Below are 27,969 nucleotides of genomic sequence, written 5' to 3'. Positions count from 1 at the left end.
TCAAGATATCACATAGCACACACACAAAAATAGAAGCCTCCAGGGCTTAAATAACGTATTGGAATGAAGGAGTAGCAATTCTTGTTATTCTGTGCGATGAAAGCTAAGTGAAGCGAGTAAAAAGGAGGTAAGCAACAGCAAATAAGTCACCTGACTGCTGGCAGGGGTAACATCATGCCCCCCAACTCAATAGGCTGTAGTTATATCTTGTAGAACTAAAGTTGTCCTTCTTGACCGAGCCCCCGTTCCACCAGACATCCATCATATTATTACCGTTAGCGTCAAGTGTTGAGGCTGTGATGAACCGTACCCGGAGCCATACCCAGAGCCCAAGCCCAGGGGGTGGCTACTGACGGGCTCACGTGTTTCGATATAATAGTCCCCATCTTTACCAAGTTGTTGCCCAGCCGATACTAATGGCTCATGTAGCTACAACAGCAAGTGCGCCAGAGTCAACTGGTGCTCGTCTACCTTCACTGGCGTTGGCTTCTACTGCAAATTCCTTTTCTACTAATATCAAGAAACGAAAAGATGGTTTCGCATGTAACTCAATTGCTCTCATAGTTTTTATGATATGCTCATCGAATGCCTAGTAGAACTACTTTGGGCAGCAGACCTAAGCTTACTCCTTTCTCCAGACGTTGAGCATCTGCCGTACAGTGAGTGGACTAATGTCAGGGAACCTGGAGTTCATCTCCGCAGGAATGTGAGAGATCTCCTCATCTGCTGTCCACCGTGCAAAAATAGAGATAAACCATTGGAATTGAGGCTTGGGGATGAAAGCATAACAAGGCACTTGTGATGGCAGCTCAGTCATTTCGCCCTTCTTCAGCTTCTCGATAGAGTCATAGGTAACCTTGAAATTAGAACCTGACAATTGGTTAACAACTTGGGCTTCCGAGCAGGCGTAGGATGGGGCAGGCTCACCAGTTGTTTCCTCAGCAAGGCGTAGAAACTCATTCCACGTAATAATGTCCCCGGCAAATCTAGAAACCTCAGGCCATTCATCGAGATCCTGCAGGGCTACCACGTATCTCGCAACGTCAAAAGTATATGTGAGGGAGAAAGGCGTATTACCATCACCGGGAATAGCAGCCTCTTTGTTCGCAATGTCTAAGCCGAATGGCGATGGGCGAAGGAAAGTCTTTATATGAGGCTGACCCCAGTAATCAAGGAAACAGCCATTATTAATCACGGTCCACTGTAGGCCCGACTTCTTCAGCTCGTCAATAGCCTTGAAGTAATCGGCCAGCATAGGAAGTTCCTTTATGGCACTTAAGAAAGGGAGTCAGAAAATACAGTTAGAACAAGCAGGCGAAATGGTATACACTCACGATTTGGGATAAGCGATGCCAAACGTGCTGGGAATAAATCTCTTTGTGGTGGACGAGTCGGTAGCCGCCTTGATCAAGTTCAATTGGGCCACAGAGAGAGCATCGCCTTCATAGTTGACGCAGCTGATGACCGTGTCGATAGCATTCTTTTCAAGAACCTCTCGAATAGAGTCGACGTTAGTGTAGTCAACCTGTAGAGCTGGTACCCCAACATCGGTCGTGGCCTGCAGGAAAGGCGGCGAGTCAGCAATTCTGTCGTCACAGGTTCAAATGTGATACTTTAACGAGGGTAGGAGGGCATACACTGCGAGAGAGGATGAATGGATTATAACGAGTCTGTTCTTTGAGAACTTCAATGATGGTTCGGCCAACGTTGCCACTGCCACCTGCTATTGCGATATTCACCATGGTTTTCTCTATGATTTGCAGTTCCGTGCTGAGTGAGGACCAACGAGTCTGTGAGCTGGAGTTTGAACGGAAAGTGATGTACTTGATGGAAGTTCAAGGAAAACTAAATCCGATTTCTATAGCGCGTTTGATCGCGTTATTATTGTGGGATGACTCGATGCTGGATCACGAATGCGGAATCCGCATACAAAAGTTCGGAGCTAAGGCTGTTATCCGCACTGTGTTCCGTGTTTTGACTGCCGCTAGCAGATTCTACGTCGCGAATATGTAGCTGGGGAAGAGAAAATGGACTACAAGAGAAAACACGACACAGTACCGTCAGGGGAAAGAGAGTTGACAGTGGCGAATATACGACGGCGAGGTGTCGTAGTCACATCCATTGCTGTGAAGCCGATGGCTGGAGGAAAAATCTCCTCATCCTGTAACTGATCAGGTGATCAGCACCGACCAAGGAGGGGCCCGTGTGCCATACCAGTACTCATCTCTTAAGACAAACGATTGTGGGTAGGCACACACATATTGCGCAGTACAACACAATTGACACACCAATACCCCTATGTTGAGGCGTACAATATTTGACAGTAGGCTATTGTCATTGAAATCCAATTGTGGTAAGGGTGGACTAATTAGGCCAGGATTGTGGTACGACAAGTACTGCGGTTTCCGGCGGCCCACCTGCAGCTTCGAGCCGTCAAAGCTGTATAAGTTGGCTCCACCTCAGAAGGCGGTTGAGGGAAGGGCAATATTGGCTCCTCCGAATCCTTTGACTTGAACAATCTGTCGACTCGGGGTATTAGAGCGTAAGTTGAATGACAACTGGTAAATCAAGCTGCTAGGACTTCTCAAAGATTATGGCATCCACAGAGCTCCGCCTAAAAAGGCACTTCTTCAAGCAGCCGGTCGTGATCCTTGGTGCCGGCATTATAGGATGCGCCATTGCATACAACGTACTCAAGGAGGGTTACTCAGTTGTCCTCGTCGCTGACAAGTTGCCCGGTTGTCAAAGCGTTTACTACCCATCGCAATGGGCTGGTGCCTCTTGGCATTTCTCCAAAGAGGGATCAAAGGAGGACAAATATCTGCAGGCTATTACGTTCCGCGTATGGTCAAAAATGCGGAATGAAGATGGCCCGCAGTGTGGAGTCATGCCCGTACATACCACTGAGTTCTACGCAACAGGTCCTGCTGGTCGGGCAAGCTTTTGGGCGGAGGGCCTCACCTCGGTAAGGCATCGCAAACCACCCGATAAGAAGAGGCTATGGCTGACTCAGACTATCGCGACAGATCATAACCAGGACGTCTGCGGATCGCCAAATGCCAGACCCATATGAGAAGGCGATCGAGTACGACTCGCTTGTTTTGGACCCCAATTTCCATTTGCCCTATCTAAAGCAGAAGATCGAACAGATGGGAGGGCGTTTCCTAGAAAAGAAAGTGCATTCCTTAGCGGACCTCCATGCCATGTTTCCCCAATCGCGAGTTCTTGTCAATGCTAGCGGCTGCGGGAGCAAAGACCTGATCGATGTCCGAGACGAGAAGTGCTTCTGGGAGCGTGGCCAGAATATCTTCTTCAAGACCGACAAGACAGATGAAGTGCTCATTGGTCACGCTGCAGCACCTAAGGAGTATACATATGTCATTCCCAGACCGCTCCAGGGTGGTGTGATCTTGGGAGGCGTCAAACAGCCTGGAAACTTGTAAGTGTTATTGAAGATCGAAAAATCCCCCGATGATGCGCCACCACAGCTATTGACCCGGACACAGCTCCACCGAAGTTGATATGGACGTTGTTCAGGACGAGATCCAGCGCACGCATCATCTTGCACCGCATATTGTTCCCGCGAATCCGGACAAGAAAGATATAAATGTCGTCATCGGCATGCGTCCGTGCCGCCAAGGAGGGTTTCGTCTCGATTCAAAGCAGAACTCGAACGGTCTTACGATCATCTCAGCGTATGGTTTCGGCGGCAATGGCTATGCCTTCTCTTTTGGGGTAGCTGACAGAGTTGTTGACATGGTGAAAAGTGTGGAATTTGAACAGTTATTCGGGGAAGGGTCGGCAAGAACTGCGGCTGCGAAACTGTAGATATTTTGATATAATGACGGCAATTGCGAATACCACAGAGACATTGTTAGGCAGCAGAATGTCACCCTTTCCCCATCTGGACACTACCGTAGCGCAAGTGGGCTCTTTTTGTGAATTACTGTATAGATCAGTGTACATAGCACCTTTGCAGTAACGATGGGGATATATGTGATGAGACTGTTTTGAAAACAAATTGCAGGCGGAAGTATCTATTCTATGACGAATCTGCAAGTAGATAGACCTTAATAAATAAGAGTCGAGCCCGTGACGATGGCCGTCGCAAACAGGCCAGTAGTAGATGGCCCCCGAGTACAGGTTCTTGTTAGTTACTCAAGGGGTCTTACTCTTTATTAAGATGCTGGCTGATGGGTCTGCTTCGGCCTACGCTTAATTAGTTCTAGTTTGTGATCACAGTCTGAGGACTTCAAGCTTGCTCACAATGTTCTCATACTCAATGTTCGTGGGTCTTCTCTTGCCTGGGAGGAACTTAAGCTCATAATTGAGCAACAACTCGCATATGACGAGTTTGTCAACGATGTCGGTCAAATAACGCCCAGGGCAGACGTGACGACCGTATCCGAAACCCTACCGAAAGTATAGTTAGGTCATTATGTTGAACACCGTAGACTTATCCATCAAATGGGAGGTAGGAGAAGAGTCGCGCAGAAAACCAAATCTGAGGTGTTGTCGATGGAAGGGGCAGGAGGAAAGGAATAATGGGACTTACAAGATCATCTGCCGAAGTGCTCACAAAGGTGTGCTTGTGCTCGTGGCCGGGGCGCTCTCGTGCCTTCAAGTGACGGGTAGCATCGAAACTCAGTGGATTGGGCCACTTATTTGGATCGCGATCAATTGCACCGGCGGCAATCTCAATCTTGGTGCCCTTAGGAATGAAGATTCCATCCTTTAGCGTCACATCTTCAATACTGGCTCTTGCAAATGTTGCTTTGTGCAAGGTTAGTGTTGGAACTAGGAGTCTGAGAGAAGAACTAACTTATTCCTGATCCGTTCAATCTGAATGACTCCTTCAGAAAACTGTCCATGAAACGCATTTCTTGGAGTCCACTCCTAGTCAGAAATCCATTTTCATCCCTTTCCGCGCGCTGAATCTCTTCAAGAAGAGCCGGGATATGTTCTGGGCGGTCGATGAGGTCGTATACAGCTTGAATCGCGCTTGAGACAGTTGTGCTGTTGCCGACAGCAATTAGAGTCATTTGATGCAGTGTTTGGGCGTCAATGTCTTCCGCATATATTACATTTTTACCCGTGGTGAGGTGGTCGAATAAAGACGGAGGGGAGTCAAGTTGTATGCCACCCAGCTGGCGACGCAGCTGGATCGTTTCTGTAACAAACTTTGAAGCCTCTTTGAATTGCTTCTTGATTGCCTTCTTTTGCGGAGAAAAGAAATGAACGACTGGGCGCAACACTGGAGGGATTGTTTTTAAAAGTCGAATAGTAGCGATTACGGCACCAAGGTACCCGTAAGCGATTCCAAGCCATTCGTCACTATCTGTGGTTGAGGAACCATAGAAGGCGCGTGATGAAACCCTAGTGACAAGCTTCAAAACCCTCTCGTGTACTCTGATCTCCTCCCAATTGTCGAACTCGCCAACAACTGACTTCATGTGTTTGATGATCAGAGCGTGGAGTACGGGAACGTACTCGCCTAAGTGGGAAAAAATCGCAATCAGGGCACTATAGTACCTGGTCATCGAAAATACACGGACATACCTAGTGTCGGATTCAAGCCACCGGTGATGGCCTTGTTGAAGTAATCAGGAGGGCCGCCGAATTTGGTATATTCGACAAGCATATCATTGTCTACCGACGCCTTAAACGTGAAACTCGGATGATTTCTGAACTCGTCCCATCGGTTGCGAGGGATTACAAGCTTAATTCCTGCATGAAATGAGCCATCCGTAGATTAGCTGATTGATTCAAGCAGTTTTTCAACTTCGCCCGCACCCTCTAGGTACTAGTACTGGACGGCAATTAGCTCTTACCGTCGTGGGTATCGTAACCCCAGATCTGATCGCAGTACTAATAGCTGACTGTTAGCTTAGCTTTGTCTGGGTATTCGGCCATTCTAAATCACCATTTTGTGCCCTTGTTCTAGTAGTGCTCGGCCTCGAGTCGAATACTCCGCCATTCGCTTTCTAGCGGAGGGTATCTGGTCACGTAGAAGAATTGGGACGTTTCTGACATTGGATTTGCGAGAAGATCTAACGACAAAAAGTAGACCAAGGATGATAACCAGGAAGGCCAGATATACGTTTTGCTTTTCCATATTTTCAATTTCACGGGGGACTAGCTGAGGATCGTCGGACATGGCAGTTGATGATCGAGATGTCATGTCAAATCGGTTCGACGTGCTCAAGCAGAGTGCCAATAATGTTGTGTGAAGAGTGACAGTCCCAGCTCATTTCTATAATGATTAGTTGACGTTGGCTGCCATCTCATGTAGTGCAATTGCTCATATCCTAGTTGATGTCGGATTCCGCATAAGTTCCGGATCCTGCTCTCGAGGTCCGAAGTTCGTGTTGTGGGCCCGAAAGCCCATATTTCACCAGTAGTAGATTGTGAGATTCTTTTTAAAACTTGTATATAGCATTGAAAATCACTTACCAGCTTCTCTGACAATTTTATTCGGTTATCTATTCTAGTGATTTCATGATGACTGGCACTTTGGTTGGCCGGGTGGCCCTTATCACCGGCTCCGCCAGCGGTATTGGTGCTGATATAGCCCGAGAATTGTCATCTCGAGGGGCTAAAATCATCTTGACATATCCTTTCCCGCATCTGAAAGAGGTGTGCGAGTCAGTCGGTGAATCACTTAAAACACCGTGGATTGCTGTATGCGCAGATCTATCAACGACCGACGGCCCCGCTGAGCTCGTCGCTGCAGCTGTCCAGCAATTCTCTGTTATCGACATCCTTGTTCACAACGCCGCCCATTTCTCCAATGGGTCAACTGAGAACATCACTGCAGAACAGTGGGACAAGACATTTGCGGTTAATGTTCGTGGCACCTTTCTTCTCACACAAGCTGCTTTGCCGCACCTGCGGCCGTATAAGTTCCAAGACACGCCACCATTGACAGGCGTAGCTGGCGGCCCTAAGATCATCTGCATTTCCTCCGGCACATGCCGGGCCCCCCAATGTCAGCCCAATGTGCTGGCCTATGCAGCGACTAAAGGTGCAATTGAGACCATGATCAAGGTCTGGGCCCGAGAATTGACGCCCATATATGGATGTACCGTCAATGGTGTCTCCCCGGGACCGACCAATACTCCTGTCTTTGACACCATGCCCGGTTTCAATGCTCAGGTGGCCCATGAGACATTTGGCAAGAACACCCCGTGTGAAGGCTCTATGGCCGATACAAGCGACATAGCCAACGCTGTCGCCTTCTTGGCCGAACCCCAGACGAAATGGATCAATGGTGAGGTGATGATGGTTAATGGAGGAATGATCATGATCTGAGAAGAGCAGTGATTGCGTACACTGCGTGTCATACGGCGAGTCTTACGAGAGGTCCGGACACTTGATATCATATGGTGAGACGTTAGCATGAAATATCAAGAACAGTGTCCAGCGCCGATGAGGAGTCAAATAATTGATTACGTGCCATCTTACTGGGATTTATGTCTGTCACTTCTGGAGAGTTCCCACATTAGATGAGCACTTTTTCTTTTATTGCGGCATACTGAACATTAATCAAATTGACTTAACCACATCGCCACCATGTAGCTATAATTATTCCTTCATGACGTCCGTGGTGAACTTTGCAATCACAATTTTGCCCTGCACTCCTCTACCCTCACGGCGATGATAGCCCACTACTGATGTAGCCTGGTATTTGTTAACAACTAGACCTGTAAGGCCACTTACTGCACAAGAGCTTGGCGTTCGGATATTGGCAGTTTGATAACTCTGTATTGTATTATTGATAATACCATGACTTAAAGCACTCGTGCATAAGAAGATTGTTCGCGAGAATATGCTTGACAAGTGAACGAGTTTTAGTTATAGTGCTTAATGGCAAACTTTTCGAGTGCCGCTGCCAGCCTGACCTGATCGACAGGTGATGCTTCATCCGTCAATGAAGCTCGATCGATACTATTTCCGGCCTCGTGCACTAGGGCCTCCATACCATCGCCGCTAGTGTACGAATAGAACCTGACGTACTTTGTCCTGAAATCGAGCGAGAATGGGGTGTTAGCTTGCACACAGACAACTTCACCCGCCGTAATGAGCATGGGCTTGTCTTCGTCCGCAATGGTGATGTTGACCTGGCCGTCGAAAAAAACAAAGACGTGATGGACCGGGAATGACATCTTCTTGGAGAATACAGACGGGCCGTAAGCATTTGAAGTCTCAATACAACTAATCGCGAACTTCCCGGAGCACTGCTTAGTAGTGATAAAGGGTCGAGAGAAGACGCCTCCGAGAACCCAACGTGGCCCAGTGTTACACTTTAAGAAATAACCAGCTTCGCCGTCAGGAAGTACTGAATCCTTCTCCGACCAGGGTAATGGCTCAGGAGGATTTGGTAGTTCGACTGGGTAGGAGTCATATTTAGCATATATCTCCTCGGGCACCTCCTCAGCAGCCTTAGCTCGATCGAAGAAGTCCAATTCGGGGAACATAAGTCCATCAAATGGCTGCTTCCATGCTCGAAAGGCATTCACCCAGTCAGCGGGGCTAATCAACGGTATGACTTTCGTGATTGGACCTTGAGGGGTTGGTTTATGCACTAAGCCCTTTAGACACATGTCAGCTTGTGAGCATGTGCGGAACACGCAGGTAGGTTAGGTGTACCGGAGGCACGGAAGCAAAGTCCCCAGGCCCGAGCATCCGACTAGATCCATCACAGTATACTTTCATTGTTCCCTCGACAACGAGGAAGCAGTCGTGTGTCTTCTTGTGATAATGAGACGGCTGGTCCGATGCAGCCCCATCCCAGGCAAACACGGAGATCTTGTTGTCCGTCTGCTTTTCTGTTGCGTAGAAGCGGAACACGCCTCGAAGACCTGGCATGCTTTGGATTTCTCCATCCATGCGGTCGAGAATGTACGACGAGCCATCCTCTGGAGGTATCTCAACTCGCTGTAGAGACATTGTTGTAAACTTTATGGAACTCTTTTGGGATGATAGTGATTTGTATGAGTTCAGCGCTGGTGCTGCATTTGGGAGGGAACATAAAACCCTCGCTCAACAGACTAACCAAGTGAATAGATATACTCACACCTTCAAATAGAATCGTGTGGTTTTCCATTTTTGTCGTGCCATCGAAGTGAGGTGGTATATGCCGGATTCGGTGCGCGGAATCCGCACAAATCATATAAGCTCCGGAGGCCCGACGCTTTCATCCACTATGGAATCTCTGCTTCAAATGAGGCAGTGATTATAAATCAAGAGGCTTCCAGCCTGATATAGACTGAAAAGAGACCAAGAATTGACAGTTTTAAATCATTCCCATGCTCCCGTCCTTGAGAAACTGTATCGATTGTTAGACTTGTGAAAATGTCAACGACTAAGGCTCTGGAAGAGGCGAGGGTCAACTTCGCCAGCAGCAACCCGGGAAGTGAGAAAGTTTTCAAAGAGAACCTCTTGGGATTGCCTGGTGGTACGTATTTTAGCCCATTCAATCGAGGGAGATCATAATTGATTCTATTAACACAATAACTCTTCTGACCGGTCTTGCCCTAGGTGTGACGAGGGGTGGCCTCTACTTTCACCCCTTTCCTATCATCCTCACCAAAGGTGAAGGAGTTCATGTCTGGGACGCTGATGGTCGCAAATACCTCGACTTCTGCGGCGAGTATGCCGCGGGACTTTTTGGTCACAACCATCCGGTGATCTCCAAGGCCATGATCGATGCTATCCAACACGGTACAGCACTAGGTGGCGTCAACCCAGCTGAGGGAAAGGCTGCATCACTCCTTTGTGCCAGGTTCGAAAGCATGGACAAAGTGCGATTTTGCAACTCTGGCACGGAGGCCGATCAGATGGCCTTCCAGCTTGCCCGGGCATATACCGGACGAAACAAGCTCATGCTGTTCGAGGGTGGTTACCATGGTGCCCTGGCGTCGTTCGTTGTAAAGCCTGTACCCGGTGTCAAGTCGATGAATATCCCTGTCGATATAGTCGTTGCCGATTACAACGATGTAGAAGGCACCCGAGCCCTCATCCGGCAACATCAAGACGATCTGGCATGTGTTGCCCTTGAGCTCATGCAAGCTGCCGGGGGTTGTTTACCTGCTACCACCGAATTTGTCCAGATGCTACGGGACGAAACTAGCGCAAGTGGTGCACTTCTTCTATTCGACGAGGTTGTAACAAGCAGATCCGCGTATGGTGGCCTTCAGAGCCGGCTTGGCATAAAGCCTGATTTGACGACTGTCGGAAAGTGGATTGGCGGAGGTAGCTGTAACTTCGGTGCCTTTGGTGGCAGTGCCAAAGTCATGGATCTGCTAGACCCAACCAAGTCAGGTTCAATCTCCCACAGCGGCACATTTAACAACAATATGATCACGATGCAGGCCATGTGCGCCTGCCTTGGAGATGTATTCACTGAGCAGGAAGCCGCGAGATTGTGGGATCTGGGTGAATACCTGAAGGATGGGATTAATAAGGCTGCGAGTGCCTCCAATGTCAACATGCAGGCGACCGGGTGCGGCAGCACACTTACGATCCACTTCACCCGGAATAGACTTCGCTCTCGAGCTGATCTCAAATCAGTCAATCACGACTTGACAACCTTGTTCTACCTTGATATGCTGCAGAAAGGTATTCACATGGCTACGCGAGCGATGATATGTATGATGACACCTCATACAAAAGAGCACGCCGATGTACTTATCGCTGCTATAAAAGACTTCATCGAAGAGAGAAAAGAGCTTGTGATTTAAGAAGTCACCCGGAATAATAAACCACAAATGACAAGCTAGAGTTATACATCATTTTACACCGATTCGCAATGGAAATAATATTCATAGAGCATTCCTGGCCAGCCATGACTGTCAATGTACTTCCTCCAGTGCGGCCACCTGTGCCCTCATCTTGACCTGTTTATGCCCCACTATAACAATTGCTCAGATCTAAAGGTCCAATGTGGAGCGACGAGCATATTTGTCCTGAAGCATAAGGACCATGGACCAGTTAGAACTTGGCATAAGAAGCGGTTAGCAGGTAGGGCAGCTCGTGAGAAGAGTTTGTAGTCTCCTAGAAGACTACCGGAACAAGCAACGCAGGAGCTTCTCAATGGGATGGGCATCCTGGTTCAATTCTTTCGTTATCTTATGCGAAGCCTTGCAGTGACTGTGTTAGCACCGCCGCCAATATTTCATGGATCTGAGTCTGCAATATCAAGACCAATTTCTCCGCTATGAGAGAGCTAGTGGAGCAGCATGTACCAGCCCTCTGTCTTGGTTGTTTCAAACGATTCACGGCGACAATCCACCTTCGCAGTCGCATCATACCTGACTTTAAAGAGTCCATCCAGAGAACCCAAGCGCATATGCTATGTGTATAGATATAATTCGACGGCCAGTTGCCATGATATTCGTAAAGAATACATTGTGCTGTTCCTGGTTGATCGTGAAATCAAAGTAGCAGTACCAGATTTAACATAGCCTTTCTTTTCTGCGGGCTTCTCAAAATGGCCCCGGCGAAGCGTGATATACTTGAGCATGGCATAGTGTATACACATCATAGTAGTCATGTTCATATTGTTTACCGCTGCGGTATACCACTGTACTGCAGACACAAGGACTAATTGTCATATCCATTGAGACATGTCATGAAGTAAACACACCGCCTCCTTAATGATGCTCAAAAAGGTGAGATTCATCAATAAAGGAAGGTGTGAGTGAGCAAAAACGATTAATCGGGTGCCAAGACGATGTTTCTCTGCTAGGCAGATCCTGAAGTTTGATATATAGAGTGACGAACGACTCTGTGTTTTTGCCATATGAATCCACTGGAACATTCTCACTCGATGCAAATTGTAATTTCTCTGAGCTTCATGTCTCTTCTCTTGATCGAGCGCTCGACAAAGCTGCGGTCCCACCAGGTCTTGAGGGCAGCAAGAATCACTCGGCTAATGGCGCACGCAAGCAAGACCTTCCAGGTTGCCAACACGAGACTTCGGCCAATGGTAATGACAAAGCTACGACCCAGTATGTCTGCGCAGCAGCACTAGGCCATTAGATCAACAGAGATTCCTGATCACGCTAATTAGTAATCTATAAGCAAGCTCACGTTTGTAAATACTGTCATTTTCTCATTTGCGATTCAACCTCACTACTAAGCGTGCAACACTGATTGATGGCTTATCCGGGGCCGGAATCCTCTTTCCAGCCGTGATGAACAAAAGTGACCAATTAAACAACATGGTTGCCATGCAAGTGGCTTATTACGTGGGGATACACATTGAGTCCCACTGATAGGACTGCGGATGCCGCAGAAACTGTTGGCAATTGCGAAGATAGGTAGACACAGGCTTCGGGCTAGACTATACTGAACGATTTACTGGTAGGCATTTGAGCTTCACGTGGCAGAGGGGATTCAAAGAGCTCTAATAATGCAAAGACAAGGCTTTTCCGAAGTACGACAAGCGGGTAATCACAAGACTACGTTCCTCTGTGTTAGTTTGCATCTCAGCCTGGTCTACCACGCCAGCGTCAAGACGTCTCTTCTCGCTTACATCTCTCATCTCGTAACTCGCAACAGACAGAACTTGCATATATTAAGATGGCGGGCTAAGAGCCCAGCGTCCTCGTTCAGGCGGTCTGGCGTTTTCCTTGTTTTGACGGTCAATTCGCCAAACCCCGCCTTTTATCAAACAACAAAAAATTCTTAGACCTGTACAATGTCATATAGGCTGTCATGTTAAACCATTTCGCCGAGTATCATCCACAGGTTAATCTATTATTAAGGGTCATATATGTAGCTCACTGATCCCTACTTGCGCATCGTATGCCCTCCAATATGACAGGTCATGGTGTGAATCAATTGCTTTCCCCTTAGGGATCACTTGTTAAGTCGATCACTACTTTGCCCATGTGCTTTCCTCGCAGCATGTCAGCGAGGCTATCAAGGGCGCTCTCGAGTCCTTTGTTTACGCTCAATATAGGTTTGAAAGAGCCGTCATGGATCCACTGCTGGAGACTTTTCTGGTGCTCCTCGGCATAGTCGAAAACCCAGCAGCCTGGGGTGGTAGAAAAACCTTGCCACTTGAGATTCTTGGCCACCATTAAGCCCGTGTTGCGGATGCCATATTGTTTGTCCGAGGTGGTGCTGTACTGCGATGCAAACCCACATGCCACTGTTTTGAGTGAATCAGTAGTCAGATTCATCTATCTTCCTAGGAAAGGGTTTGTGGACCGTACCTATACGACCTGAGTCTGCCATGTTCTCTATCGCCGCCTCGAGGACTTCCCCGCCGACGTTATCATAGTAGACTGAACAAATAAGTTGATAGTCGCCGAGTCTTGAAAAGATCACATACTATCGAGCCCCTTAGGGGCGATTTTGTTCAGCCGTAACGTTAGATCTGGCTCCCTGTAGTTGATCGTGCTACTGAAGCCTAGCTCTAGAAGCTTTTCGGCCTTCTCCTTGCTGCCAACAACACCGATCACGTTCAACCCTTCCCGGATTGCTAGCTGTCCAATTGTTTGACCAACAGCTCCGCTGGCACCCGAGACTAGTATCGTTTCGCCCTTCTGTGGCTGACACAGCTTGTAGAACGAAGCATACGCGACCAGACCGGGCGGGCCCAGCGCTGCTAGAAAAAGCTCCCGGTCTAGGTTGAACGGATTCTCTGGCAACTTTTGAAAATATGCCTTTTTGGTGCTTTCAACTGTCAGATACTCCTGGAGCTCCCCGTAGCCAACAATGAGATCACCAGGCTGAAATTCGGTAGCAGCTTCTGCACCGCATCCAATAATCCTAGCAATGAGACGGTTTGTGATAGGCTTATTGAATGAGTAGGGGGCGAAAACCTTCGATTCCGCTGGCGTGTTCATGTGAAGACGCATTGCAGGATCGAAAGACATATATAAGGTCTGAGCGGTGAAGCCCTGTGCGGGGGGATTCTGCTCGATGTCGAATGGCTCTTGTTCGACGAGAGCGAGATCTTGTTGGGGTATGGGTATCCCACTTGGGGTCCGCAGGTAAACAATTGCACGGTTGACTACTGGCATTTTGATAGTCGAAGAGTAAGCTGCAAGGAGACAGGTTGCAAGTCATACGAATGGTTCCCTGGTAGACCAATATACTAATTCAACAAGGCGCCGAGACACAACAACTGCCCAGCCATCATTGGCAGGGTAGGGGATGACAGTCCTTCGTCGGAATCCGCAGCATCGTGGTGTCCCGGGCCTTCGGAATCCAAAAAGTGTGGAGCTTGCAATGGCTCGAATCATGAATAAAAAAGTAGCGCCAAGATCTTTTATTTGGTTCCTCCCACAACAAAGCAGATTGCATCAACCTCTTTGTACGTTCCCGCGCTAAATCGCAGTTAAATGCTTTATTTTGCTGGTGGTGGGGCACACTGGTCAAATAAATAAAAACTACCCAAAATTTCTTTCTACACCTGGCCGTTCTGACCAATATTTGAGCAATTCTTTCTGTAGGTCTCTGGCCTTGACTACGGAGGCCTATAGGCACGACTGTGCCTTTTCAACTTTTCAGAGAAATTTCGGAATTTTTTACTTATAAGCTTTATACAACTATATATAAAACCAGCATCCTCTTTCATTCTCTTTCACATTTATCTTAATATCAACTAAAACTTTTGACAACTTTAGAGTATATAGATTTTGACTTTGAGAATATTAAATTAGCTATATAAAGTCTATAAACTATTAAACGGCTTTATAATCACCCGTATATAACTTCGGACGTTTTCACCTAATATTATATATTACTTAATGACTTAAGAAGTGACAAATACTTTGATTTTGGCCGTTGAGGCTATCTTCAGATCGTTCTACAGCATTAGATTGGAGCAATCTCGCCTGTGTTGCGATACGAGGCTATGTGCAATTTGGGTGTCCCGGCAGTCCGGCAGCCGGTGGATTACGTTATAGCCTGCCATAGTGGGCCGGTAGAACAGGGGCCCGTGTTCGGGTCCGTGACATATATAAAGAAAGCTATCTCTACATAGGAACTTCATTTACTTATTCTCTCCCTGGTCCACCCTAGCCCTGAACTAGCTATCTGGTCTGGTACTTTGAGAGGAAGGGGAAGGGGAGAGGGGGGAGAGGGGAGGAGCAGGGGACATCCGCTTTTCTTTTCTCTCCCCTCCAACCGCTGTCTAACCGCCATAAGCGGCATTACCACCCGAGCAAATTGGGATGAAGGAAGGGTGTCGAGGAGCTGACAAAGGACAGGCAGGGAGGGGCTTGCAAAACGTGGCCCGGAGACCCACCGGTATTGTACACGTGTAGTGTGCATAAAACGCCGGATGAGACGAGCGAGGTCAGCAGTCCCCTGTCTCGGGTGCCTGCGCTTCCAGTCCAACGTGAATCATGAGAAAGCGAACCCCAGGATTCTGAATTTGCCCCCCCCCTGCTTTCTCCTCTCACAGCTTCATTCATTCTGACTAAACAGGAAGCATTTTCTGCATTTCTAATTGTAGCAGCAGCTGATAACGGGCCTGGGCACACGGCGGCAGGGCATTTACTAGAAATCACCATTAATAACAGGCGTTCTACGCCAAGATCCCCCCTGCTCTTTTGCTGCATCGTGGAACAATCCGGCGTCTTGAGTGTTGGCCTTCATTAGGTATCTGCCTATGCGTAGACGTCTGCCGGTGAATCAATGCTTGCTCGATGCTTGATTGGAGGCTTTCGACGTGCTGCAACAGCTTAGCAAAAAGAAATGTTGAGCAGAGGGCAGGTGACGCCATGTCACAAGATGATTTCATTCAGAGACGGCTTAGCTGTTGTTAGAGTTTGGAAGTTTGAGACTACTGAGTCGGTGGCGGGGAGACAAGATTCTTCAGCTACACGTGTATAGCCTTAGCGCCAATTGAATTGTTCAAGAGGTCAAGACAAACCCTTGGAGCAACGTGATCTCGGTGATCTTGTTACCAGGGAGCCGGCGCTTAGGAACCCGTGGAATGGCCTGCTCGGCAGTCCCACCATGTAACGGCCGGAACAGCTTGCGATCTGCTCGCGCTTTTCGCAGACGCAGGCGAGACGGGGAAGAGAGACTTGGTGAAGAGTCAGACTCAATCATCACGGGCCCGACGATGGGGGGTTAACGCCACGCAGCAGCTTCGAATAGTATCGGCATCTTCTCGGGGCTAATCTGGCCGACTTCTCCAGCTTACTATGGTCTACGCACTATAGCGCCGTCTGCAGCCAACTCTTAACCATGGGGAAATTCGCCGCGATCCCGCCGATTTGCGTGACATTTTGTGGGGGAGCTGTCAGTTTTGCTAGCGTATAGAGGAGCGAGTTGGCCTCATGGGGCATTGGGGGGATGGAGGGTGGTGGGCGAGGAGGGGCAATCCCCAGTTTGGGGTTCCAATAAGGCCCGAAACCCGGCTTGATTCCGGAGACGTACACGAGATCGATGCGACCACACACGACCGATACAAAAGGTCAACAGATCGGTGACCTGGATCGTCGTCTTCTTGTGTTCCTTATCATCCGCTGTCCCTATCCCCTCCTCTCTTTTCAGATTTTACCTGACAGACAGACAAAACGTACCGTTTAAGGCTATCTAGCTTCCTAATTTGACTCCTGTCTCATCACTGGCAACAACACATATTGCCCAGTATGTCTGAGAAGCAGACCGCCCCGGAATCCGGGGTTGCTCCAACTACCGTGGCCCATCTCCACGCTACCGACGATGTGAACCGCGTCGAGGCTCCCGTCACGTGGAAAGCCTATCTGATGTGCGCTTTTGCTGCCTTTGGTGGTATCTTTTTCGGCTACGACTCCGGCTACATCAATGGTGTCCTCGGATCAGACGTCTTCATCCGCCAGGTTGAGGGCCCCGGCCACGATGCCGTGACTTCTAGCCATAACTCCCTGATCGTCTCGATCCTGTCTGCCGGAACCTTCTTCGGTGCCCTTATCGCCGGCGATGTCTCTGACTGGATCGGCCGTAAGTGGACCGTCATCATAGGCTGTGTTATCTATGCTGTTGGTGTCGTCATCCAGATGCTCACTGGTGTTTCTGGTACTGATACACTGGGTGATATTGTTGCTGGTCGTCTTGTCGCTGGTTTTGGTGTCGGTTTCGAGTCGGCCATTGTTATCCTATATATGAGCGAAATTGTATGCTTTTCCTTTTCTTGTCTTTCTTTCTTTTTTCTTCATCGCCCCCAAACTCAGTAATAAGATGCTGACCAACTTGCCAGTGCCCTCGCAAGGTCCGTGGTGCCCTAGTTGCTGGCTACCAATTCTGTATTACGATAGGAATCATGATGGCCTCCTGCATTGTCTATGGCACTGAAGACCGTACCGACGAGAGCTCCTACCGTATCCCAATCAGCCTTCAGTTTATCTGGGCTGCCATCCTCGGCGGTGGCCTTGTTTTTCTTCCTGATTCTCCCCGATACTTTGTCAAGCGTGGTAGACTTGAGAAGGCCGCCAATTCCTTATCCCGTCTACGTGGACAGCCCCGTGATTCCGAGTATATCCAGGTTGAACTTGCCGAGATTGTTGCTAATGAGGAATATGAACGTCAGCTTATTCCTAATACCACCTGGTTTGGCTCGTGGGCCAATTGCTTCAAGGGTAGCATATGGCATGGAAAGTCTAATCTACGTCGTACCATCCTCGGTACATCTCTTCAGATGATGCAGCAGTGGTAAGTATAGATCATTGTTTAGCAGCTCTTTTCAAACATCTTGTAGATGTTAACTCTTACTTCTTTAGGACTGGTATTAATTTCATCTTTTACTACTCAACCCCGTTTCTACAGTCTACAGGCGCAATTAGCAACTCCTTCCTTATGTCACTAATCTTTACTCTTGTAAATGTCTTCTCCACCCCACTTTCCTTCTGGACCGTGGAGCGCTTCGGCCGGCGCTTTATTCTCATCTGGGGCGCCCTTGGCATGCTTACATGTCAATTCCTCGTCGCCATCATTGGTGTAACAGTCGGCTTCAACCATACCCATCCAGATCCTAATAACCCTGACGATACTCTGGCCAACAATACAGCGGCTGTTAACGCACAGGTCGCCTTCATCGCGATCTTTATCTTCTTCTTCGCCTCAACTTGGGGTCCTGCCGCCTGGATCGTGATTGGCGAGATCTTCCCTCTGCCTATTCGCTCACGCGGCGTCGCACTTTCAACAGCTTCCAATTGGCTCTGGAATACGTTGATAGGCAAGTCGAGGGGGTAAAAGATTGACTCTTGATCAAGACTGACACTGCAACTAGCTGTTATTACCCCCTACATGGTGGGTGAAGACCGAGGCAACCTGAAGTCCAATGTCTTCTGGATTTGGGGTGGTCTCTGCACGTCGGCCCTGGTCTACACGTACTTCATTGTTCCTGAGACCAAGGGCCTTACCCTCGAGCAGGTCGACAAGATGTTGGAGGAGACTACTCCTCGCACTTCCGCCAAGTGGAGACCGACCACCACATTCGCCGCCAGCTACCCCGCGGCTCTGGAGAATAAGAACATTGTCGACGTCGAGCATCGTGTCTAACTATAGTCACGTCTAGCTCCTGCTTCTCTGGATGGCACAGGATCATCACAATGAGAAGTGAGATATCTATAAACATTGCCAGAATGCTAATATAGAGCCAAAAACAACAAAAAAGAAAGAAAGCAGGGAAGAGCGGTGAAGGTGTGGTCGTGTTTGCGTTGTTCTAGTCCGCAAAGATACCTGTAATCAAGACATTTATTCGATATCCACGGCCTAATAGCCATGACAGTAAAATTTATCTGGCTCGGCGATGTCCCAAGTCGTCCACCACACCTACTACTTGCTAGGACGACCGAGTAGATGGGCTCCAGAAATCAATCATCGCTTATTGTGTATTGTTCACAAATCCAATAGGAGTCCTATACATGAGAACAGTTGTGAAAATCCATTGGCATCTTCTTATGTTGTATTAGCAATAGACGTCCAGCATCTGATGTTATTCTGGGTACAATGTGGAGGCTATGACTTCTGGTATCGTGGATTCAAGGGCGGGTTCTTCTTACAATAGAGGCATCGTACAACTATCTGCATGTGTAACTAGTTCCATCAGGCTCCATATAAGCGATGGTATCTTTGCAAAAGCTGCCTAAGGAGGGAGGAGTCGGGCTGACCAGCAGCTCAATACTGTTCAGACCTTGACAAGTCTCACCCAGATCAGTCCACCCTTCAGAGAAATCGACAGGGCTATACGAAAGGACCACACTCATCATTCTCTCGAGAATGATGCAACACCACAATATAACCTCACTAGACAACGCCTCCAGGGTAGTCGCAAAGTCCCAGTCTACCGACATTCAGGTCATATCTTTTGTTGACTTGCTTCTCTACGAGCCAACGGAACCTCCGGAGAACTCGTATCCACTAGATCGTCTGACTATAAATAGAGATGACAAAGGTTCCATCTTTATAAGCACAGCTTCTGAGGCAATTCGGAAATTAAAGGAAACTTACAGGACCTTTATGACCACGAGTATTGCGAGTTACTGTGGTCGAGTGAATCCGAGTGAATGTGGTGCCGAAATTTCGGTCTGTCTGGGGAAGGGATACGTGAGCAAGCTAGTGAGCGGTTGTGGAGGTGTGGGGCCGCATTTGAGCTTGAAACTCGGCTGTGCTGAGCGAGCGAGCAGGGCTAGGGCTCCCAGAGATACCGGTAACGTAGGAGACCGCAGGGCGCTGCCCACTACCTACCTACCTTACTCGTCTAGGAAAAAGATGGCTCCTTTCCTTTTTCCTTCGGTCTAACATTGTTCATTTTAGGGGATGATCGCAACACCCGTGTCACGCTGGCAGGCCTTTACTACCGATTGGCTCGCCTTAGTCCCATTCCCTTTCTGCCCCAATCCGGGTTCTTAATCGTGGTCTCGCTCTCGCTTCGTCGCCTTTTTGACCACGCAATCATGTTTAGCTCTCAAGCCTTTGGTTGGTGGTGGGCCATAGACACGAGTATATAGCGATGTAGACTCAACTGGCCGCTAGTGGAGTATATATTAGTCTAAGTTGTTCTTGTCAATTTCCGCAAGTTCCGTTCAGCAAGGCGTTCAGCAAGGAGCTCTAGTCAATTCCTGCGGCTTCCGGTTTACAAGAAAAAGAAAGGAAGCATCGTCGAAAAAGATGCCGACCAAATCGTTCTGGGCGGTTCCAATCATGGGCGTGGCCGCCGTGGGCGCCATTGCGTCGGGGGCCTCGTGTAAATGTGTAAGTAAACCACCCCGGCCACCTCGCGACACCCGCTTGTTTTACCAAAAGAAGGGCGAGATTGAGCTGACACAATCATGCTGGCACACAGGCACCTGGCGATAGCTGCTGGCCCTCTATTGGGGCCTGGGACAAGCTTAATGCGACAGTGTCTGGAAAGCTTATCGCTACTAAGCCTATCGCTCTCCCTTGTTATCCGGGGCCCGATTACGACGCGGCTGCCTGCGGCGCAGTTCAGGTCGGATTGTCTCAAGACAGTTTTGTCTCGGAAAACCCCATCGGCCTGGACTATCCTATTAATATTACGTGCCCTCCTATCAATGTGGCTGCCAATGCGACCAACATCACCGCCGACTCTTGCACCCTAGGAACCAATCCTTTGTTTGCCGTCAATGTGACGGAGATCGACGATATTGTAGCAGCCGTACGATTCGCACAGAAGAACAAAGTGAGGCTTGTGATCAAGAGCACTGGACACGACGTTCTCGGCCGTAACGATGGCTATGGGAGTCTGGAGGTGTGGCTTCGCTACTTCCGCAAGGGCATCACTCTTCAGGACAAGTTCAAATCCTCGACCGGGTGCACTGCTTCTGGATGGGACGGCTCCGCTATGAAGATGGCTGGCGCATACATGTGGGGAGAGGGCTACGCCGTGGCCAGGGAGAATAATTTCGTGGTCGTTGGTGGCGGAAGTGCAACCGTCTGTGGCACCGGTGGGTGGGTGCAGGGTGGTGGACACGGGCCGGGCAGCCATACGTTCGGTCTCGGCGCCGACCAGGTCCTGGAGGCTGAGATTGTCTTGGCCAGTGGTAGGGTGGTCACGGCCAACAGCTGCCAGAACCAGGACCTCTACTACGCAATTCGGGGTGGCGGACCCAGCACCTACGGAGTCGTCGTGTCGACCACAGTTAAGACCTATCCCCAGGTGAATGTGACTGTGCAGAACCTCAGCTTCGCGCCCCGGGACTCCGCTTCCCAAGAGAGCTTCCTGGATGCCCTGGCTGACCTCTACCTGGAGGTCCCAAGCCTGGTTGACGCGGGTTTTGCGGGTTACACTCACTGGCAATATGAGGGCCCGGGCCCTATCTTTGACAACTACACTACGGGCTACACCCATAACATCTACACTCTAAACAGCACTCTGGATTATGCCGTCGCCGCCGGTCAGACGCTGCTCGACAAGATTAACCACTACAATGACACCATCTACGTCAATTCCAGCTACGTGACGTACTGGGACTACTGGAGCTTTTTCCACAACACTAGCGCTGACGTTGGCCCTGTTGGTATCTTGTCGGCTTCTGGCTCTCGCCTCCTTGATGGGCCGTCTTTGAGCAACGCGACTTCCGTGCGGGAGCTTGTGGGCGTCCTGGCTGGCGACGTTGGCCAGGGTGTCATCAACGTCATGTCTATCGTGTCCGGTGGCAAGGTCTGGAAGGATGCATCCCAGGCCCACTCAGCCGTGCTCCCGGCCTGGCGCAAAGCTTATGTGCACCAGACCGTTGCGCGCATCATCGGAAACAACTTGGCGGATGAGGAGAAGCAGGCCATCTTCCACGACATCACGTACAACAAAATTGGCTTCATGAAGACCCTGGCTCCGGACAGTGGTTCGTACATGAACGAAGCTGACTTCAACGATCCTGACTGGAAAGTTGATTTCTACGGCGAAAACTACCCCAGGCTCCTGGCTATCAAGGAATATCACGACCCCGAGTCTCTTTTCTACTGCCCAACTTGTGTCGGAAGTGACAAGTGGCAGGCTGACTCTGTCGGACAGCTATGCCGTGTGTAGAGGTGCTTTGTACATAGCATTTCCTACTGAAGACTAGTCGTCCTGTACTGTCGGCAGCCACACCGCATAGCATATAGAAAAGGGGGGGAGGGGGGTCTCCACTCTTTCTGAGGCCATTAGACTTTTCTTTTATTTGTCTTTCACGGCCATATATTTTAATTAGAAAAATATATACTACAATGGATGGAAGTTCGTTCCAACCATTGTTTCACAGGGAAAGAATTAACACCCTCTTTTTTTTTTTTTTTTTGTGAATAAGTTTAGCTCAGAGGTATCAAACTTTATTAAGTAATAGCTGCACACACCATACCATTTAGTCTCGTGGGAAGCGGATGACCACCTTCACCTCCAAATGGTCGCTGAAGCGCCTGTAGTATTCGGGCGCTTGCTCGATATCAATCTCCGAACTGACAATGAAGCTCGGGGACACCTTGCCGGCCGCTATGAGGTTGAGGAGCGCCTGGTCGATGTGTAGCGGCAGGGCGATGCCGCTGCCCACAGTGAGCGCCTTACCCCAGAGTGTGGAAATGGAGATGGGCAAGTCTGCCCGTATCCGATCAGCATATGGCGCGCCCACGGTGCTGTTCGATGGTTCGCTGTAGACTCCAACAATGGCTAGGCCTCCACCGTACGCCGCCACGCGAATCATGTTGGACACGACGACACCCTCATCCCGCTGCCCTGCGGCGTTGACAGCCTCGAATCCGACACAATCCATGGCCCTCATCACGCCCTCGGGATCTCTGGCCAGAATCTGGTCCACCGGGTCAGACTCGTTGAAATTGATGGGTATGGCCCCTATCGAGGCCGCCAGATCGAGGCGATCCTGGACGTGGTCGACGGAGTACACCCGCGAGGCGCCACGGGTAATTGCCGAGTACGCCGCCAGGAGGCCCACAGGGCCGGCGCCGAAGACCGCAACCGAGTCACCGGGTTCAAAGCCGGTCTGGGTGAGCCCCGACCAGGCAGTGGCGAAAATGTCCGCTAGCATGAGGTAATCCAGCTCCGCCGTTGAGGTTGTCTCGGACCCATCGATCGGGATTGGAATCAAGGAGTTGTCAGCGAAGGGCACTCGAACATACTCAGCTAGCGCCGTGATTAGCTTCAGAATCCGAGTTGGGGTTGCGACTGATGATCGACACACCTTGGAGGCCACCGTAGTCTGGTGAGCCGGTTCCAAAGGACAGAGGATGGTCCTGGCCAGCCCAGTGGCCATCATCGGCATTATCAGGGATAATGACGTAGTCGCCGGGCTGCAAGAAAGACACAGCGCTGCCGACTTCAGTCACATAACCAACGCCCTCATGACCAAGGCCCCAAGGGATGTTTGAAGCGCCGGAGAACCCGTGGTAAAAGTGCAAGTCCGAGCCGCAGATGCCAGCGCTGGTCATACGGATGATAGCATCGGTCTGGTTGACGATGACCGGCACGGGCAAGTCGATGACCGACACGTTGTATGGCTGCCCAAACCATGCGACCGCCCGCATGGTAGCGTTGATCGTCGCGTTGAGAGACATTACCGAAGCGTGGAACTGTGTGTCCGCTGTGAATGTCCTGAATCGAAAAGGTAATGATTGCTTCGTGCTAGGGTTCTCCTCCCTCCCTGGATGAGTTCTCTCCGTGGCTCTTAAGTATCATTCTTCTAGGTCACGACCCACGCCTTGTGTCCACAAGCATCTTGCGCGTCTAGCTTGGGTCGGGCCGATGAGGTTGGTCTCGGCAGCTACATAGAGAGGGTCGCCAACCTGTTGCTAGATGACGCAACAAATACAATTCCGATGGAGCTCCATCAAGCGATATTGTAAAGGTACTGACTGTACTGTAACATGTGCACATATAGGAGTATTTAGATATCCCCACGTGCAATACCACAGGTACATCTACTTGTCCGGTACGCGGCCTCGAGTCAACCTCACGCACGCGCGCGCGTGCATGTGTGCCGTACAGATGTACTGTAATCTACGTGTAGATGGTCGCGCGCATCGAGCCGGGTTCCTTGCAGCTCACCTTGCCTCTCCCGACAAACACGAGAGTGCGCACGCACACCGGACCATCCGATGAACCCTCTGCAGGGACAATAAGAAATGATATCTCGGCCCATCAGGAACACACTTGGCCCGGTAGGCACATTGCTGGCAAGGTGGTATGGTATCTATGGGTTTATATGGTATCTATATGAGGGGCCTCTCCACCTCCATCCTTGTAACATACAGTGCTGCGTCTTGCGAACTCCCAGTAACGTGCAATTGCCACTAAGGCTATCTCCGCCCTGTTCCCCCGATCTCCCTTTCCCCTGACCGCGCAGATATACTGGCCCCCCTACTTATCGAATTGGCCAATTGAATACCGCCTGCACCATCTGCACCCTGTATGTAGTGCGTAGGGATGGCCGATGTACTCAGGTGCCGGCCAAGGCGATGCGCTGCAACCGGCTTATCCCCAGCCCCTCTTTTCGGTGGGGTTCTGGTGAACAGCTTTACGTAGGCCACAAACTATGTTGATGTTTGTCAACATGGTGAGAGAAAAAGGAGAGAAAACGGTAGATCTGCAGTGATAGATATTGCAACTTCTGCTGTACGCAGGGTTTCTCTTTTCATCCCTCTACGCCCTACCAGCTTGCCTATCTCCTGCCTATCGCTACAATGACGCCTCCGCCGCGGGTCATGATCTTGGGTGGCAATGCCGGTATCTCTCGGCTCATGACGTCACTCATGATTGAGAGGTCATGGAGCGTTGTCAGCGTGGTCCGAGACGCCCGGCAGAGCACCCGCATCCGGGCCTTGGGCAACGGACAAAAGGGAACTGTGGAGGTCATAGCGTACGACTTGAGTGACGTGAAGAGCGTGCACGATGCCCAGAGTCTCCTGGTTCGCGCAAAGCCGAGCGTCGTCGTCTTCGCCGCAGGTAAGCGCATCTTGTTATCCTCGTGCAGTCCTCTCTGTGAAGTTCAAGCCATCTAATGACGTCTCCTTGTTTTTCCCCCGCCAGGATCCCTTTCGAATCCGTGGGCTGTGGACCGCGATGCCGCCAAGAGGTTTATGAAGGCATCCACCGACGACAGCTCCTCTGTCGCAAAGTTTCTCTTCATTTCCTTCCCCTCAGCTCGCAGGAAGAGGGCACCGTGGTGGTCAGACGGGGACTATAAGGATTATTTAGCAGAAAAGTCGTCGTACCCTGACACGTGGCAGGCCAAACTCGAAGCCGACGAGTATCTGGTTGCCCTTGCGGAGGCGCGAGCTCGTCGAGGCGGCCCGCCATTCCAGGCCATCAGCCTACGACCTACATGGCTCACAAATGCTCGAGGCACCCGCCACGTGCAGCTGGGGAAAGCGGGCTGCGTAGGACAAGTCACGAGGGAGGATGTCGCTGCTGTGGCCGTCAGTCTGCTCTCCAGAGACGACACGCGCGGCTGGTTCGATCTGTTCCAGGGACCTGACGAGATCGAAAAAGCTGTGGATAAGGTTGTGAGAGACGGTATCAACTGTGTCGACGGCGAGGATCTGGACCGTATCTACCAGCTGGCATCGACGGACGAGGTCTAGTTCATACGATTATGACGAGACTGACTCGATTTGGTTCTAGACGCTGCCTTTGTCGAGAACTCTAGCAATATGACATACTCCATAGAGTATTTCTCAGATCAAGCTGGCGAGTACTGCCTTGGATCCAAATGTTGTAATCTGAAATCTTGCAATCCAACTCCATAGCATTTCGTCACGCTAGGATCACCGTTCCCTGCTCTTTTATGCTTATATATTGCCCTACCGGACTCTCTTCTGGCCTGTACAAGGCGTACACTCTTTACACTGTATCTTCGCTGGAACGTAGACCAAGAGATTGCACTCATTCACTACATTTTCTATACTCTCAACGCTCTGCCACTCGTCACTCATTTTGAAGTGTGAGGAGTGGTCAAAGGAAATGTACGGGGTTTTTTTTTCTTTTTTTCGGTTTTCGTTTGGATTAGGTTTGATTGATTGTTCTCTTTCAAGCCTAAAATGTCATATAGATTTTGAATCATAATACCTTGAATTAAATCTACATCAAGTCGAATTCGGCGAATTGCCAATTCGACGCACATCACGAACCCGTAAAGTAGAGAGTGGTATAGCAAGAATTGTCGATAGCAGTGAGCCGGCGTTGATACCAAGATGCGAGGGCTATACTCTGAAATGTATGTATGTTGTTAGCTGGATCATGTGGACGTATGCTCTACAGACGAAGGTGAAGGGTAAATACTGACCCTATGTATGAGGTCGGGGCTAAGCTGTCAGATATGATCCTGTCCATAACATCAACACTTGAAAAGTCGTTGCAGCCTAAATCTCTTCTCTGGCCATGGAGGGCCACGCACCGGTAGGAAAGCGCAAATATATTCCCTATTCTCCCATACTAGCCTGATCGCTGTTCCTAGTTTTGTCCCGGCTTTCGGGAGCCCGGCGAAGGTCTACTTATCCAAGACTATCCTAGAAAATGCGATCGAATGACTACCGTAACAGGCATGCGATAAGTGTTTAATATTTGCAACTAATTCCCTACTTTGCTTTTCAAATGACCTCAATGTCAGGGCTAGGCCATATGCCAATTATCAGATGTTCCGGGTTGCCGAACGCCGCAAGAGCAGCAAAACGCATCCTGCAATCATAATTTGCATTAACACACCATAAACATATGAACACAGGGACTCGTGGGCTGGACGGTTCCGCGAGCTACGTACTTGTATCTGCCTGGCGCAACTGGCGATCCGTTCGATAGCTGTCCTAGCCACCATGCTTGATAGAGTTGATCTCTAAGAACCTCCCTCATGGGATAGACAATTGCGTCATTTGAGTTATCCTTGGCAGGATCAGACCATGGGTAGTTCAAGCTGTCCTGCCAGTTGAAGGCCGACACAGAACCAATAAACTTGTTCTCTCCTATCACGGGAGGATATCTCTACTCGCGTTCATTGTATGCAATATTGAAGATCTAGGAAACCAGTCTTGTTAACGATCATCACTTCGGGATAGACTTAACCTATGGTAACCGACAAAACAGCAAGAATGCAAAGGATCAAGATTGACTTACGTCCCAGCGGAGTTCCGTCGGACCCCATTACTGTACCCATTGGATTCCAGGAAAATCTTGTGAGGTGAGAGAGAGGTTGAAGGAATAACTATAGGTTCAGAAATGAACTAGTCCCTTCTCTATATATTGAGCAAGCGCTAGCGACAAAAGAAAACATATCTTTGAGAAGGAGGATCACTTTCTTTAGATACTATAAAGTCGTTGGTTAAGTCAAAGGATCTAAATATATAGCTAGAGGCAAATGATAGGTGGTTATAAACATCAAATAGCTAAAGAAATGTTAGATCTATATATAGTTCTAGGTAGTTTGAATTGATTCTCGATATTGTGGTCGTACGATTCAATTGAATGTGGTGATTGAGGTGGTTGGGTGGAACGTTCGGTGTCCAAACACGTTATAATACGACCGAAAATGTGAATTCAGATCAAGCTGCACGAAATTATATCGAGCTTTCGAGCGACGTCTCTCAGTGCAGCTTGATTGTCTTTATAAGACCTCTCCTGTCCAGTCTCTGGACGCGCTTTGGTTATGAACGGGGTATTGCCCGAAGAATTAAGAGTGTTCAACAGAATTAAGTACGATGATGTAGGCGACGAGAATCAGGCACAAAATGCATGATTCTAAGGTGGGTGGAACCGCGGCAGATGTGTACTACTATAGTCACTCTTTTTACAGCGGCCACGAATTCAATAGTTGCAGTCAGGTTGTTGTACTCACTGCGGCTTACAAGGTTCTCACAGGAGTAGAAATAGAACACTATTTAAAGCCTACGTTATTCCCAAAGACCTTCCTTTTATTCTCTCACCGATATTTACATATATACACAACAGTAAATGATAGTGAAACAGGGCAGCAGTGCCTACTGCTGACCAACACCCTCTCAAGATATCACATAACACCC

The 27,969-nt window shown here is 49.4% G+C and overlaps 9 protein-coding genes across 9 annotated transcripts; 5 read left to right on the top strand and 4 right to left on the bottom strand.

Annotated features, from left to right (window-relative positions):
- Nucleotides 1–622: 622 nt before the first annotated feature.
- On the bottom strand, nt 623–1,742 carry UCRPA7_3488 (putative -like family protein; the record flags this gene model as incomplete). Its single annotated transcript, XM_007916053.1, has 4 exons — nt 623–870; nt 928–1,274; nt 1,335–1,558; nt 1,740–1,742. The coding sequence occupies 4 exons, from the start codon at nt 1,740–1,742 to the stop codon at nt 623–625; spliced, it is 822 nt and encodes a 273-aa protein (XP_007914244.1).
- An 851-nt stretch (nt 1,743–2,593) lies between these two features.
- On the top strand, nt 2,594–3,443 carry UCRPA7_3487 (putative fad dependent oxidoreductase superfamily protein; the record flags this gene model as incomplete). The annotated part of the gene is made up of 2 exons (XM_007916041.1): nt 2,594–2,965; nt 3,027–3,443. 2 exons carry the CDS (start codon nt 2,594–2,596, stop codon nt 3,441–3,443), a joined length of 789 nt encoding a protein of 262 aa, XP_007914232.1.
- Nucleotides 3,444–4,158: 715 nt separating this feature from the next.
- UCRPA7_3486 (putative cytochrome p450 protein) lies at nt 4,159–6,115 on the bottom strand (the record flags this gene model as incomplete). Its single annotated transcript, XM_007916040.1, has 7 exons — nt 4,159–4,209; nt 4,267–4,413; nt 4,556–4,773; nt 4,823–5,494; nt 5,560–5,727; nt 5,832–5,868; nt 6,101–6,115. 7 exons carry the CDS (start codon nt 6,113–6,115, stop codon nt 4,159–4,161), a joined length of 1,308 nt encoding a protein of 435 aa, XP_007914231.1.
- A 3,239-nt stretch (nt 6,116–9,354) lies between these two features.
- UCRPA7_3485 (putative aminotransferase class-iii protein) lies at nt 9,355–10,742 on the top strand (the record flags this gene model as incomplete). The annotated part of the gene is made up of 3 exons (XM_007916043.1): nt 9,355–9,457; nt 9,541–10,620; nt 10,675–10,742. The coding sequence occupies 3 exons, from the start codon at nt 9,355–9,357 to the stop codon at nt 10,740–10,742; spliced, it is 1,251 nt and encodes a 416-aa protein (XP_007914234.1).
- Nucleotides 10,743–12,857: 2,115 nt separating this feature from the next.
- On the bottom strand, nt 12,858–13,859 carry UCRPA7_3484 (putative nadp-dependent leukotriene b4 12-hydroxydehydrogenase protein; the record flags this gene model as incomplete). The annotated part of the gene is made up of 3 exons (XM_007916042.1): nt 12,858–13,159; nt 13,224–13,295; nt 13,343–13,859. The coding sequence occupies 3 exons, from the start codon at nt 13,857–13,859 to the stop codon at nt 12,858–12,860; spliced, it is 891 nt and encodes a 296-aa protein (XP_007914233.1).
- A 2,763-nt stretch (nt 13,860–16,622) lies between these two features.
- UCRPA7_3483 (putative hexose transporter protein) lies at nt 16,623–18,510 on the top strand (the record flags this gene model as incomplete). Its single annotated transcript, XM_007916049.1, has 4 exons — nt 16,623–17,126; nt 17,210–17,661; nt 17,730–18,079; nt 18,239–18,510. 4 exons carry the CDS (start codon nt 16,623–16,625, stop codon nt 18,508–18,510), a joined length of 1,578 nt encoding a protein of 525 aa, XP_007914240.1.
- Nucleotides 18,511–20,121: 1,611 nt separating this feature from the next.
- On the top strand, nt 20,122–22,000 carry UCRPA7_3482 (putative isoamyl alcohol oxidase protein; the record flags this gene model as incomplete). Its single annotated transcript, XM_007916056.1, has 2 exons — nt 20,122–20,205; nt 20,297–22,000. The coding sequence occupies 2 exons, from the start codon at nt 20,122–20,124 to the stop codon at nt 21,998–22,000; spliced, it is 1,788 nt and encodes a 595-aa protein (XP_007914247.1).
- A 313-nt stretch (nt 22,001–22,313) lies between these two features.
- Nucleotides 22,314–23,517, bottom strand: UCRPA7_3481 (putative alcohol dehydrogenase protein; the record flags this gene model as incomplete). The annotated part of the gene is made up of 2 exons (XM_007916051.1): nt 22,314–23,086; nt 23,145–23,517. The coding sequence occupies 2 exons, from the start codon at nt 23,515–23,517 to the stop codon at nt 22,314–22,316; spliced, it is 1,146 nt and encodes a 381-aa protein (XP_007914242.1).
- Nucleotides 23,518–24,711: 1,194 nt separating this feature from the next.
- On the top strand, nt 24,712–25,542 carry UCRPA7_3480 (putative nad dependent epimerase dehydratase protein; the record flags this gene model as incomplete). The annotated part of the gene is made up of 2 exons (XM_007916052.1): nt 24,712–24,904; nt 25,157–25,542. 2 exons carry the CDS (start codon nt 24,712–24,714, stop codon nt 25,540–25,542), a joined length of 579 nt encoding a protein of 192 aa, XP_007914243.1.
- Nucleotides 25,543–27,969: the final 2,427 nt, after the last annotated feature.

This window comes from Phaeoacremonium minimum (assembly GCF_000392275.1).
Source record: "Phaeoacremonium minimum UCRPA7 unplaced genomic scaffold PA7_03_scaffold_286, whole genome shotgun sequence".
NCBI classification, from domain to species: Eukaryota; Fungi; Ascomycota; class Sordariomycetes; order Togniniales; family Togniniaceae; genus Phaeoacremonium; species Phaeoacremonium minimum.
Note: the sequence above shows the minus strand (reverse complement) of the source record. Positions and strands in the feature narration are given on the sequence as shown.